This window comes from Tursiops truncatus, chromosome 16 (assembly GCF_011762595.2).
Source record: "Tursiops truncatus isolate mTurTru1 chromosome 16, mTurTru1.mat.Y, whole genome shotgun sequence".
NCBI classification, from domain to species: Eukaryota; Metazoa; Chordata; class Mammalia; order Artiodactyla; family Delphinidae; genus Tursiops; species Tursiops truncatus.
The window spans coordinates 61,059,876-61,074,112 of record NC_047049.1 but is presented as its reverse complement, the minus strand read 5'-3'; the positions used below and the strand labels follow the sequence as shown (position 1 = coordinate 61,074,112).

Below are 14,237 nucleotides of genomic sequence, written 5' to 3'. Positions count from 1 at the left end.
AGAGCACCGAGCTCAGCTCCCTGTGCTATGCAGCAGGTTCCCACCAGCCGTCTGTTTTACGCGTGGTAGTGTATATATATCAATCCTAACCTCCCAATTCGTCCCACCCTCCCCATCCCCCTCTGTGTCTACATGTCCGTTCTCTACATATGCATCTCTATTCCTGCCCTGAAAATAGGTTCATCTGTACCATTTTTCTAGATTCCACATATATGCGTTAATATATGATATTTGTTTTTCTCTTTCTGACTTCACTCTGTATGACAGGCTCTGTGAACTTTTAAGAGACCACAGTTTAAACAAGCACAAAAACACTTTGGCCTTATCCAGTGAAGTTGAAGGTACCTGTATCTTATGACCCTGATATGCCACTACTTGGGATATATTCTAGAAAAACGTACATGTGTGTATCAGGATAGATGTATATTCATAGCAACATTGTTCATGATAGCTAAAATCTGGAAATAATTCAAATGCTTATCAACAGTGGGGTGGATGAATCATAGAATAGTGTGTGTGTGTCAGTCTGTTGTAGCTGTCACTCAGAATGATACTCAAATTACTCCATTTTTGGCCAGTGGGAACTTCTTAATTTTGGCTCCTGGGTCTTTTTGCATGATTCAAGTAGTCTTTGCAAACTTCCTTTCTTTCCTTCTTTTTTTTGGGACAATTTTTTTTTTTTTTTTGCGGTACACGGGCCTCTCCTTGCTGTGGCCTCTCCTGCTGCGGAGCACAGGCTCCGGACGTGCAGGCCCAGTGGCCATGGCTCACGGGCCCAGCCGCTCCGCGGCATGTGGGATCCTCCCAGACCGGGGCACAAACCCGTGTCCCCTGCATCGGCAGGCGGACTCTCAACCACTGCGCCACCAGGGAAGCCCTGGACAAAATATTTTTATTTGATGAGATATTCCAGGTTTACCTTTTACATTTCCTGCTCCAGACCCAGAATCAGCCATTTATTCAAGGAGCCCTAGTTCATTTATAGCCATGTAAAATATTTACATGGTTCCTAAGTCAAATTTATGGGATAAGACAGTTCTAAAAACTAACCAGAATAAAACCTGGAGAGACAAATAGAAAGTTAAGAGACATGAATGATAGAGTGAGAAAGGCTAACACACCTCTAGTTGGTATTTAAAAGCAGCCAGAAGACATAGATAACCTGTAAAGGTTTAACTTTTAGAACGACTGATATTCTCAATAGCAACAATGGCTGGGGCAGTTGCGGTTAGAAGAAAGATGGGCTATGAGTTGAGAATTGTTGGAGCTGGGTGATACATGCAGGGGTTTTATTAATTCCCCCTTTAGCTGTGTATAATCCACTCTTTAGTTCTTCCATTGGGTTTTTAAATTTCATTTACTGTGTTTTTCATTCTTGAGAATTCTGTTTGGTTCTTTTTTTAATTTGCTTGGTTGTTCTTTGTAGTCCCTTTCCTTGTCTTATGCTTTGTTTATTTAAATATATTACACATAATTATTTTATAGTCTGTGTCTGATAATTCCATTATTCATGAGTCTTACCTGTCTTTTTCTGCTGGTTTCACTTATGCTGTCTTGTATCCTTATATTTGTGTTTTTTTTTTTTTTTTTTCTGTGAGTCACTCATTTTCTTGGAAACTTAACTTTGAGGCCTAGATTGAAGTTAAGTTCTTCCAGAGAAGATTTGTATTTTTGTATTTACTCCTGCCAGTTACTGGGGATTTGCTGTGAAGTGCTGCCACACTGGAACCAATTTAAGTCTGATTTTCAGCTCACAGTTTTGTACTATGGAAGTAGTCTGAACTCAGACCACAAACTCGAATAAAAGCTGTCTTGGCATACATTCTTGAGAGATCCTTATTTTTCTTTACCCTGAGCATCTGGGTTGAGAAAAGTAATTTTTCTTGCTGTTCTCTTCTGTACCAGCGGGGTTTATTTCTTGTACTGCTAAGAGTGTGGGTGAAGTCTCTGTTTTCAGCCATCACCTCTTAGATTCCTTATCTTGAGCAGGCCCTACATTTATTTCCTGTTTATTTGTCAAAGTGGGAGTTTGAGGTCTAGATCTAGGAGTTGGCAGTAACCTTCAAAGTTAAAACCAGCTTTGACATTCACTTATCTTGTAGGATTCTTGATTTTGCTTTGTTTGGGGGTTCAGTGTGTTCCTTTATGTTAACTCAGTGGTGGATGTAAAAATATTTTTTAATGTTTTATCAAGCTTTTTTAGTTGTTCTAGTTAGGACGGTTGCCCAAGGTATATAATGTAGATTGCTGGAAATCGAAGTTCCATGATTGTTTTTTTCCATGTGGGAGACCTTTGTATACTTGAAAGCCTCTTTCCCCCTGAATCTTCTCTTCACCACAGTTTTCCTAGGATTCTCCGCTTTTCTTAGAGAATATGATTTCACAGATTTCCACCCGTGCCCGTCCTTCCTCTCTGCACGCCTTTTGGTTATCTATGACCAGCCAGGTGGATGCAGTTCTGCAAAGGTAGAGCAGCACTGAGCTTTCAATCTCTTTCTTATCTGGGTTCACTAAATTTACCTTAAACCTTTCCTCTAAGTCAATATTTTTACTCTCAGCCGTGTTTAGTCTGTTTCTTGCTGTTCCTAATGTATTCAGTAATTCTGGAATCATGCTACTTGGTACTTTGGGGGTTTTTTCAGGTCTGTGGTCTCATTCTGTTGTTTCAGTGGCCAGTCTTTCAGCTTTTTTCTTGAATTCATGTTCTTATGATATTGTCCTACAGTGAGAAACAGGAGGAATTTCCTTCTGAGTTGGCCTTTACTTTGCAGGCTACCTTTTTTTCTTTTTATATGTTTGCATAGTTACCATGCCATTTCTTTCATCTTGGCTCGTGCTTCAGTGATTGTCTCTAGACATTCTGTTTGTTCTGATGCATGATGGGTCATTTCTTGTCTGAGAGGCAAGGCTTGGGTGAAGCTTTGTTCCACCTGTATTAGAATATCTAGGCCTCTTCTGAGATTTTGTTAAAAGTTACCTACCAGAGTTCACTCTGCCTAGCTGGAAGAGAATAATACTCTTTGGGCTTTATTTCTTTAGCTCATCCTGTATCCCTGGAGTCTTCACTTTTAAAGTGTCAGTCCTGGTGTCCTCTCTCCCCAGGCTGCTTGTTTCTCCCCAGCCGCTATGTCTACCACCCACTCATCTGACAATAAAGAATCCGCCTCCATTTGCTTCTCTGAAGGTTTGGGGGTGTTAATGAGAATTCTCAGGGTTTTGCTGACTTACCCGGACAATTTCCATGTCTTGGAGGAGGGATGAAGAACTGGGTTTTACTCTTTGCTGTGCTTTAGAAACTTGTTTCTTTTTCTCATCATCAGTATTTGAAGTTTATTGTGTTAGATTCCCTCTTTCTTTGTTTGGTTGTTGTTACTGCAGGGTTTTAATGCTTTTTTCCTTTATTCTTGCACATACTGGGGGAGAGAAAATCTGTGAAGTAGTTTCAGTCTTCCATCTTAATCCAGAAATCCAACTCTGGGTGGGGGGGTTGCATTGCTACAGTTTAACCATGCCTCTCCCATTAGGACCCTTTTTAGTGCTGTGTCAGGGGTCAGGAGAAGGAAAGACAGAGTCTAAGATCCGCAGTCTCTTCTGATACTTAGACTTTTATAAGAGAACTAATTACCTCTGGGATTATGTGAGTTTCTCTGTTTCTCTCTTTCGTCTCTGTCTTTCTCTCTGTCTCTCTCTTGATGAGCCACCTCTGGTGAAGACAGTTCAGAGTTCAGAGGTGGGAAACAAGAAGACACGGCCAACTGGCTGGGCAGTCTTTAGCCTGTTCCCAACTAAGGTATTAAGCTCTTCTCATTCTTTCTTCTTCAACCTTAAACTGTCCTTTTATTAGCTTCATTTGCCCCAGTTAGAACGGGTGAGAGGTGACTTTATTTACTGAAAGAAAGTGTTGCCATGGGAAACAGCCTTGGCTTGCGCAAATGCCATCAGGTCCAAAGAGTATCTGAAAGAAAAATTTCCAAATTTTTCTGTTCTCTTGTTGCTGAGTTAGATGTCATATATTAGAGTGAGAGGTTTTAAAAATGTTGAAAGATGTTGACTAACGTAATAAGTAGTTATTGAGGCCTCTGTCTTCTTACTTCAGAATTAGATTTCCATTTTTGGAGGGGTGGTGCCAGGGGTAGAGGGAAATGGGAGAGTAGCAGCATATTTGAACACAGAATTTAGGGATCAGAAATAAAAATTGGAAGTAAAATTTAGGTGTTCCTGCTTTTACAGTCCAAAGTACACTGGTGTTTGCCTAACAGATAATGATGTTGATTGGATTCGTTATTGGACTGAAAATAGGACATGTGAAGTGAGTGAGTGACTAGGGGTTTGGAAATATTTCTGCTTAGGTCATTACTGGACCTTAGTGAGAGATGAGTGCGCCGAGGACTTGATCCTTTCTCGACTTCCTTCACAACTGGCTTGGCTCCTCATATGATGTTCTGAGGTTTTATGCTGGACCACAGGACATGCCGCGATTTGCAGCGCTGACCTCAACTGTAAGCAGAGAAATGCAGAGGCCTACAAACAAGTGTCCTGTGCCTGAGTGCAGTGACTTACTGTGTGGATGACGGTCACGTTTCCTGAAGGCTTCCTCAGTTACAAAATGACTGACTCTGCTCAGCTAATCTTCCATATAATTCCTGACTACTGGGATTTTTTATTTTTATTTTTGTCTTCGTTGGGTCTTTGTTGCTGTGCGCGGGCTTTCTCTAGCTGTGGCAAGCGGGGGCTACTCTTTGTTGCAGCACGCGGGCTTCTCGTTGCGGTGGCTTCTCGTTGCGGAGCACGGGCTCTAGACGCGTGGGCTTCAGTAGTTGTGGCTCACGGGCTTTAGAGCGCAGGCTCAGTAGTTGTGGCTCACGGGCTCTAGAGCGCAGGCTTCAGTAGTCGTGGCTCACGGGCTCTAGAGCACAGGCTTCAGTAGTCGTGGCTCACGGGCTCTAGAGTGCAGGCTCAGTAGTTGTGGCGCACAGGCTTAGCTGCTCTGCAGCACGTGGGATCTTCCCGGAGCAGGGCTCGAACCCATGTCCCCTGCACTGGCAGGTGGGCTCTTAACCACTGCCACCAGGGAAGTCCCTCCACTGGGATTTTGTATCCTGTGGTATTTTTGTCTTATATGTGGATATTACTTTAGGAAATTTCAGTCATCGCCTGCTCTCATTTCATCTCATGTTAAGTAAGTTACACTAAATATGAAAATATAGAAAGTTTTACTTTTTATCAAAAGATGGATGACACTGGATGAATCACTTAGTCTCTCAGTTTGGGGGCTCAGTTTTCTTACCTGTAAAATGGAAAAGCTTTCTAAGATTATATGAATCTTTGGAGATGATAAATCTAAGGAAATATCCACCTAGCTCAGTGCTATGGCTTTTTTTTTTTCCCTGTTTGTTTTGAAATTATTTCATTCTTAGATGTTATCAAAGGATAGCCAGATGGGTATGACATACCTGTATTGGTCATGGTTTACTGAGAGTCAAATCAGGCGTGAAGAAATGTTAACGGAGGGTCTGGTAGGTGTCAGCTACTAGCTATGTGTCAGGAATATTGTCATGAACAGAACAGTCCCCACCTTCATGAGTTTTGTAGTCCAGTGAGGAAGACAAGATGAATGAAATGACCTCTGAGTATTTTTGTATCAACTCTGGTAAAGAAATTCACCTGTATCAGAGGTGCTAGGCCTAGTAGCTTCAGGAGAACATTTTTCTTCACTCTAAAAACATTAGGATGTTTTTTTAAAATTTCAGATAAGTTAACAAACTTCTAAGTAGAGGCTTCTGCTTTTTTCTGTGTTTCAAACTTGTCAAAACCACAAGTTTACTTTGGAATATCTGAGTGTCTCTTTTTGGTCTTCTAATGTATTGCATAGCTGACTAGAGCTGTAACTTCACAGTTTCACACTCTTCAATGGGCATTAAAATTTAAATCAAAGTCAGCAATCCTGATGCTTTTGGATGGGGTAAAATGCCCTATGCTATCTGCAACTGGACGAACAACAGAAATGTAGGCGGATGGTGCGCAGATGGGATCTGGGCAGATGTACATTTGTTTGCACAGTGTGGAGCTTCTCATCATTTAGTAGTTTTTATTCTTCTCCTGAACCAAGACTGGGCTTAGCCAATAAAGTCAAATTTTCCTTCTGGTGGACAGAAGCATTTGCTCTGCAGCATGCAGAGCTCACCTGTTTCTGCATCAGATACCCTCAAGTCCAAGGCAGGAAGTGCATGCTGATAGCTATCCCAGCTCCCTTCCACAGATGGCCTCTCTTTTTTATTACAGGTGACCTCCGGGGGGACAGAAAGTATTCTGATGGCCTGTAAAGCTTATCGGGAACTGGCCTTCGAGAATGGGATCAAAACTCCAGAAATGTATGTACATTTCCCTTGGTATCCATGGAGGATTGGTTCTAGGACCCCCATGGATACCAAATCCTCGATACTCAGGTCCCTTATATAGAGTGGTATAGTATTTGCATATGGCCTATGCATATCCTCCATATAGTGGTTTGTGTTTTTTTTTTTAATTTATTTATTTTTGGCTGCATTGGGTCTTTGTTGCTGCACGCAGGCTTTCTCTAGCTGCGGTGAGCCGGGGTCTACTCTTCATTGCGGTGCACGGGCTTCTCATTGTGGTGGCTTCTCTTGTTGCGGAGCACGGGCTCTAGCGCGCAGGCTCAGTAGTTGTGGCGCACAGGCTTAGTTGCTCTGCGGCATGTGGGATCTTCCTGGACCAGGGCTCAAACCTGTGTCCCCTGCATTGGCAGGCGGATTCTTAACCACTGCGCCACCAGGGAAGCCCCTCCATATGGTTTTAAATCATCTCTAGATTACTTAGAATACTTAATGTGTAAATGCTATATAAATGGTTGCTGGTATGCAGCAAATACAAGTTTTGCTTTTTGGAACTCTTTTCCCCCTGAATATTTTCCTTCCTTGGGTGGCTGAACTCACGGATACGGAGGGTTTGACTGTATGTGTGGCTGGGTTTTTTCCCCTGTTAGGTTTGTCTGTGTGGAATACTGCTGTGTGAAACAGCCTGATAATCTGTTTTCTGATTCTTGTCTTCCTCTGGTAATTCCAGTCCTCTTCTCTCCCATCCTGTGCCCTTGACCATTATCCTTCACATTCAGCAAAATCCTAAGTGGATCTGCTAGTTAATATTGAAGGTCATTCCCTTTCCCAACCACCCAGATTTATACATGGTGTATACTGCAAGAGATCCTTTTTCTAAAAGTTGACAGAGTTATAGGACTACATCTTTGAATTCTGTGATGCTATAAGTTTATCTCGTGCCTAAGGAAAGCTCTCTACTTAGTTCAGTAAAAGTTACTTAAATATAATAGGCTGCCTCGGGGTGCTCCCTAAGAAAATTTCAGCCTGACAGCTGTGTTCTGGGAGGAAAATTTTTAAAAATCTTCTTGAGATGTACCCATATTGCCACCCCATGGACATAATTTTGATATTTGGTTGCATTTTTTTTCTCTAGTTTCCCTCCTTGTACAGTGTGTTTATACCACATCTTTTGGGTTAATTTTTTTCCACAAGTGTCAGTGACTAAGGGTTTTGTTGTACATGATCTCATGCTGTGATTCATACCTAGCCTAAGAGAGTAGGTCAGGCTGCCATCTCTCTCCATGCATGAATCTTTGATGCTTGGTACTTGTTCAGTGATAGCGATTTTTCTGCCTTAAAGGGAACAGATTAATTGTAAGAGAGAAGTGATTGCGGGAAGTCTGAAAGCAAATGACTTGGTTTCCTTTTTCAATACTGTTTGAAATGCTCCTCCCAAATATGTAGGAAAAATGGGGATTGTAGTTTTTCATAGGATCATGGTCTTCCAGAGATGGAGAAGAGCACTGATCTGACGCCTGACTGCTGCTTTAGTATCCCTGCTGAGAAGTCTTATGTTTCGTGCTTGAACATGTGTTGTGTCAGGAAGCTTGCCCCTTACTGAGGTACCCGTCTCTGGGCAGGCAGCCACCTGAGGATTCGACCGCATATTGATCTGATCCAGATTCCCCGTCAGCCTGATTGATGCTTGGGGTCCCTCCATGTGGCATTATTTCCAAGTTCTTCCTGCTACCAAAATGGTTTGGTAGCAGGAAGAAGGAGGGAGAAGGTTTCTCTAGAAAATCAGGTGACCTCTTTTTGTCTGTGCTTAAAAAGAAAAATAAAACAATATAAACAGTTTTGAAAACTGGACTAAAGATAATCAGAAGTTTCTTCCTGGTGATTTAGATTAGCTGCTACCCATGTTATCTCTTGAACCCTGTTTTGATTTGAATTTCACTGTTTTCTTCTTCCCTGTCCTTTAGTGTAGCCCCCCAGAGTGCCCATGCTGCATTTGACAAAGCAGCCAACTATTTTGGGATGAAGATTAAACGGGTTCCACTGAACAAAATGATGGAGGTGGATGTTCAGGTGAGTTCCTCTGAAGGGCTGTTGTCTGTCTTGGGCTGCAAGAAGCAGGAAGTGCTTTTTCCAGTGTCACACACAGATAGGCTCAAAATGCCTTTGATTGTAGTAGCCAGAGTTGCAAAAACTGCCACTGGCAGTGGTGAGTCACTGCAGCTCCAGTCTCTTCATGAACTCGAATAGGAAGATGAGACTAACTTGAGACTTTAAGGACCTGGGTTTGCTTCAGCACCATCACTTTCTCTTCTGTCTGTAAAATGAGCCAGGACTAACTTGCCCTAAGACTCTCACTGTCATTTTCGATTGGCCTGAATTAGTACCATTGCCATTATAATAGTAATTTTTTTTCAGAAGTAAACTGTACAATTTATTAGCAGTAGCATTATTCCCCCCACCTTAATTGAGGTATTAACTAATTGATAAGTAAAAATTGTGTATAAGGTATACAACTTGGTGTTTTGATACATGTATACATTGTGAAATAATCCCCACAGTCAAGCTATTGAACATCTCCATCGCCTCCCGTAGTTACCATTTTCTTTTTTCATGGTTAGAATACTTAAGACCACCCTGCAGATCTCAGCAGATGTCAGCTGTACAGTGCAGTATCGTTCAGCACACTCACCTGGCTCTACATTAGAGCTCCAGAACTTACTCATCTTGCGGAACTGGAACTTGGTACTCCTTGACTAACATCTCCCTGTTGCCCTCATCCTCCAGCTCCTGGCAACCACAGTTCTGCTCTTTGCGTCTATGAGTTTGTTTTAGATTCCTCATATAAGTGAGATCATGCAGTATTTGTCCTTCTGTGTCTGGCTTATTTTTAGTAATTACTTTTATGCCTTGCATTTACACAGAAGAACTGTAGTTTTCAGTGTTATCAGAATCGCATTTGAGCCTCATGACAACCTGGGGAGGTCGTAGAAGCTGTTAGTGTTATTGCAGCCGAGGAAACACACTGGCTGGTTACGTAGTTTCCTCAAGGCTTCACTGCTAATAGGCGGGGCGAGGACTCACATTTGGCTCTTTTGCCTCTTAGCCGAATATTCTTTTTTACCCTCACAGTGATTCTGCTGTTTTTGTACTGTGCTCTCAGACTGTTCCCCCCAAATGTTTGTATCCAGCCAGCACAGCAGGGCGGTGGCGTTCTTCCAGGTTGGAGAGGTGAAGCAGGGGTGCTAGTGGAACTGGAACTCGAGGCTGGTAGCCTAGATTGCTCCTGGCGGCAGAAGAGAGGAGGAATTGTGATGTGGCTTCTCACTTTCCTTTCAACTTGCAACCCCCAGGCCATGCGAAGAGCCATCTCCAGGAACACTGCCATGCTCGTGTGTTCTGCCCCCCAGTTTCCTCACGGTGTGATAGATCCTGTCCCTGAGGTGGCCAAGGTATGTGTGAGAATGGACGACTAGGCAGGCAGGCTGAGATTTTAAAGCAGCATCTAATGGTGCAGTACTTGGCGGAAAGAACGATTTCGAGTTTAGATTCTAGCCCAGTGGTGATGAACAGCTCTCGTCCGCCCTGTGATAAGCTGCACAGCTCTGCCGAAGCCTCTGAAATGACTAGCTTCTGCTATGGGGGAGGGATAACACGGGGAGGAAGGCTTTGTTTAAACTGGACATTCTGAAGCAGTCCTGACGTTTTGATTCAGATCAGGAAATAATCTGCATTTAGGGCTTGCCTGTCAGAGCTCACCGTGCTGCCCCAGAGCACCCCCCCTCCTTCCCCGCCCCCAGCCTAAAGCAGACATCGTGCTGCCCCAGAGCACCCCTCCCTCCTTCCCCGCCCCCAGCCTAAAGCAGACACCGTGCTGCCCCAGAGCACCCCTCCCTCCTTCCCCGCCCCCAGCCTAAGGCAGAGTGCGTCTCATTTCTTGCTGGATTTTGCAGGTGAGTTTGAGGCCCCACGTATTTCAATATAAAATAGAAACCACATTCAGATGAATTATTTTGAAGGCTAACTATATTTGAAAGACAAGCTTTATTAAAAATGTCAAAAATAGCCAGGTTTTTAATACACGGAAGACAGTACATAATGCCTTGGGCCTGTACCCCACCATTCCACCCGTGTCTTGCAAAGTTTTCGTTGTAGAGCTATAACTGATATTGTCTATGGTCTTTGGTTTATGGAACTAGCTGGCTGTCAAATACAAAATACCTCTTCACGTGGACGCTTGTCTGGGGGGCTTCCTCATCGTCTTTATGGAGAAAGCCGGATACCCACTGGAGCACCCATTTGATTTCCGGGTGAAAGGTGTGACCAGCATTTCAGCTGATACTCATAAGGTGAGTGAGGGACGAGACCACATGTTAATCAAAGTAGACAGTTGATTATTTTGACTACTACTAATAAAATAAATTTATCTTTGCTTCCATCCTGACATACCTTCCTGGGGTACTGTCTTAAATAAGGAAAACTCTATGCTACGTGAGAGATAGGAAGCAAACCGATTAACTAGACAAGACGTTGCTTTTCCTGGGCCTCAGATTCCTCATTCCTAAAATAGAGAATTTAAACCCCATGAACCCCCCTGAAGTTTCTTATACTTTTTAATAAATAAGTTGGAAATCTTAATGTGAGTGGGAACAGAGGGAAACTGACAGGGGGAATCTGCATGAAGAGAGTTCTGGGGCAGGTCTGCCGCATGGAACTGTACACTCACCTGTCTGCTTCTCCCCCTCAGTACGGCTACGCTCCCAAGGGCTCTTCGGTGGTGTTATACTCTGACAAGAAGTACAGGCACTATCAGTTCTTCGTTGACACAGATTGGCAGGGCGGCATCTACGCTTCCCCAACCATTGCGGGCTCACGGCCTGGTGGCATCAGTGCAGCCTGTTGGGCCGCCCTGATGTACTTCGGTGAGAGCGGCTACGTTGAAGCTACCAAGCAGATCATCAAAACCACTCGCTTCCTCAAGTCAGAGTATGTCTGGAAGGTTGGGGGGCTCCGCCGTGTTGCTTGCTTTGTCTGCTGTAGGCTCAAGGCAGCTGCTAGGCCCAGTGCCGTGGCTGCAGCCCGTCTGCAGGCCCGGAGTGTGGTGTTGGCCTGGGGAGATAAGCTCCCTTGCGTGCTGGGACTTGGAGGCCACACCCGGGCTTCATCCGTGGGCCGTGTTGTCTCCCTGACAACTGGCAGCTCTTACCAGGTGCTGGTGTACATCTTAATGGTTAAGACAGTGCTTCTCAGAACGTGAGGTTGAATCTTCATCAGTCACATGGAGGGCTTGTTAAGACGCAGATTGCCGGGGCCCACTCCTAGAATTCTGACGCAGTAGGTCTGGAACGGGAGTCTGAAGATTGGCATTTCTGAAAGTTCCCAGTGGACACTAATGCTGCTGGTCTGAGTCACACTTGGAGGATCGCTGGCGTAAGAGAAGAACTGGAGAGGGGGAGGGCGGAAGGGGTGGTGAAATCCGGGGTTAAGGCCAGAACCAGCTTGTGTGCTTTGTCTAACACACCTCTTCGTGTGTCACCTGCCTGGCTCTCCGTGTGTCACCAGGATTGGGGAGGCCTCTTCACGCTCTTGAGGGTGAATGAAAGCAGCCAGTAGGCACAGCTCACTTGAAAAAGGCCTGCATATGGTCCTGATACACCCATCTGCTGAGAAGTGCTGTACCATTTCTTGCTTTAGGGATTACATGGATGACTTTTTATTTTTTTATTTTGTTGCTGCATGCGGGCTTTCTTTAGTTGCAGTGAGTGGGGGCTACTCTTGGTTGTGGTGCATGGGCTTCTCATTGCAGTGGCTTGTCTTGTTGTGGAGCACGGGCTCTAGGTGTGCAGGCTTCAGGAGTTGTGGCTCGTGGGCTCTAGAGTGCAGGCTCAGTAGTTGTGGCACGTGGGCTTAGCTGCTCCACAGCATGTGGGATCTTCCCGGACCAGGGCTCGAACCCGTGTCCCCTGCATTGGCAGGCGGATTCTTAACCACTGAACCACCAGGGAAGCCCTACATGGATGACTTTTTTAAAGAGAGATGGATTATTTTTCCAGGATTTACAAAAAAGTACATTGTTTATCCCTCAGATACCCCTGGGGGGCATATCATAATTCGGGGGTTGGGCAGACAGGTTAAGAGCCAACAGTCTTGATTCATTGGCTCTAGTGGGGTTTGAGCCTTAAAATATTTTTAATATTTAGGAACCACTGATCTCAGTCTAGCCACCTTATGAGAAAACTTAAGCCCCCAAAGGTTAGATTTGTTATAATGGAGACATGAGATGACCAGAAGAATGTACGTGCCTGAATTTCCTTTCTGTTCCTTTTAAGGCTGGAAAATATCAAAGGCATCTTTGTTTTTGGGAATCCTCAATTGTCAGTCATTGCTCTGGGCTCCCATGATTTTGACATCTACCGACTATTCAACCTGATGAATGCCAAGGGCTGGAGCTTGAACCAGTTGCAGTTCCCACCCAGGTGAGCTTGAAGACTTTCCTTTGCTCCATGACTGCTGAAGGACTTGGGCAGCAAGATGACCTGGAGTATAGAGAGTGACTGCTAGAGCCCAGCACTTTAGTGGCAACTGTAGTATCTCAGGATGTCTCTTGCCATTTGGAGTTATTCGATATCAAGAACAAGACTGTTAGCTTTAACGTCTGGCAAATTAGGTGGCAGCCTTGAGACGAGCGGTCGGTCATGAGATCGTCTCCCACCGCCCCACACACACTTGCTCTCTTTCTGGGCTCTGTTCTGTCCCATCCGCAGGTGCTCTCATGACCTGAGTAACGGAGGGCCTCTAATCCAGGGCCTGTAGTCATTCAGGCCTGCTGCTGTCGCCTTCCATAGGCATTTCTAACCTCATCTTCCAGGATGCCTTTAAACAAACACTCTGCTTCAACAGAGTAGGTCTCCTAGTGTCCTCCACACCCCCGATCCTGTCATGTGTCGTGCCACTGTCAGTCCCATCTGGATTGCGTGTTTTCCTCTTCACAATCCCGCTGTACCCCAGTCTCCCTCCAGGGGCAGTTTCTTCTCTGCCCTGAAGACCTTCGAGACCCCAGCCATATGGCCCTAGCCCATGAGGGTTCACCACCTAAGATAAAAGCGTCCTGTGGGTTGTCACATGGTTGAAGGAACAGCAGTGGAGGGGGAGGACAGGACAGCCAGCTGTATTCATCTTGTCAGGGTGGTTCTTGGTCACGCTGAGGGCATGAAGCCCTCTCCACAGCCCGTGTATTTGAGAGCCCTGATGCCCACAGCTGGGAGCACTTTGACTACACTTGTCACGAGCAACATGAAGAAGCAATCAATAAATTCCTGTACTGGGGGCTGCCCGATTTCAGAACTTTCCCCCCGTCTTATTCCAGGATTCATCTCACTTTGTCTTTCTTCTCCCATAGCATTCATTTCTGCATCACACTGGTACACACCCGTAAGCAAGTAGCGACACAGTTCCTAAAGGACATCCGGGAATCCGTCACTCAAATCATGAAGAATCCGAAAGCAAAGACCACAGGAATGGTAGGGACACTTGGGGTTTTTTCTTCCTGTGGAAGTTCAGGTGGTGTTGGTGGGCTTGAAAGAATCAGATGATCTCCAGTCTGTTCCTGCCTCTGTCCCTTATCCACAAACCTCTTTCCTTATTAGTCAGAACTGATGATCTCTGCTCACCCATTCCCAGGGTTTGTTTTAGTCTCAATCGAGGTATGCTAGATATAGTAAGCACCTTGTAAATTTGAAAGTGCTGTACAAAGACAGGTGGTGGTAGTGTCCATTTAAAAAGAAAATTTTGACACAGGAAAGGCAATAAGCCTGTTTCCTCCGGAATTTTCTACACCAAATCCCGTAGGACAGTTCTTTAGGCAGAACAGCAGGCTGGCAAATGCCT

The 14,237-nt window shown here is 44.7% G+C and overlaps 2 protein-coding genes across 6 annotated transcripts in view; one reads left to right on the top strand and one right to left on the bottom strand.

Moving 5' to 3' along the window:
- Nucleotides 1–14,237, bottom strand: part of PCBD1 (pterin-4 alpha-carbinolamine dehydratase 1) — a 67,383-nt gene that overhangs the window by 17,807 nt on the left and 35,339 nt on the right. The window contains exon 4 of one of the 3 annotated variants that reach the window (XM_033842470.2): nt 1,568–9,636. The exons of the other annotated variants lie outside the window; for them this stretch is intronic. Coding sequence (XP_033698361.1) covers nt 9,397–9,636 — 240 coding nt within the window. The 3' untranslated portion in view covers nt 1,568–9,396. Of the gene's footprint in view, nt 1–1,567; nt 9,637–14,237 lie in introns of those variants that run through there. 3 annotated transcript variants of the gene reach the window in all.
- The window catches only part of SGPL1 (sphingosine-1-phosphate lyase 1), a 58,268-nt gene that overhangs the window by 43,442 nt on the left and 589 nt on the right, over nt 1–14,237 (top strand). For all 3 annotated transcript variants that reach the window (XM_073793711.1, XM_033842468.2, XM_033842469.2), the window contains 7 exons: nt 6,283–6,371; nt 8,318–8,423; nt 9,704–9,802; nt 10,550–10,699; nt 11,098–11,336; nt 12,680–12,826; nt 13,750–13,870. In XM_073793711.1, the coding sequence (XP_073649812.1) occupies nt 6,283–6,371; nt 8,318–8,423; nt 9,704–9,802; nt 10,550–10,699; nt 11,098–11,336; nt 12,680–12,826; nt 13,750–13,870 (951 nt within the window). The remainder of the gene's footprint in view (nt 1–6,282; nt 6,372–8,317; nt 8,424–9,703; nt 9,803–10,549; nt 10,700–11,097; nt 11,337–12,679; nt 12,827–13,749; nt 13,871–14,237) is intronic.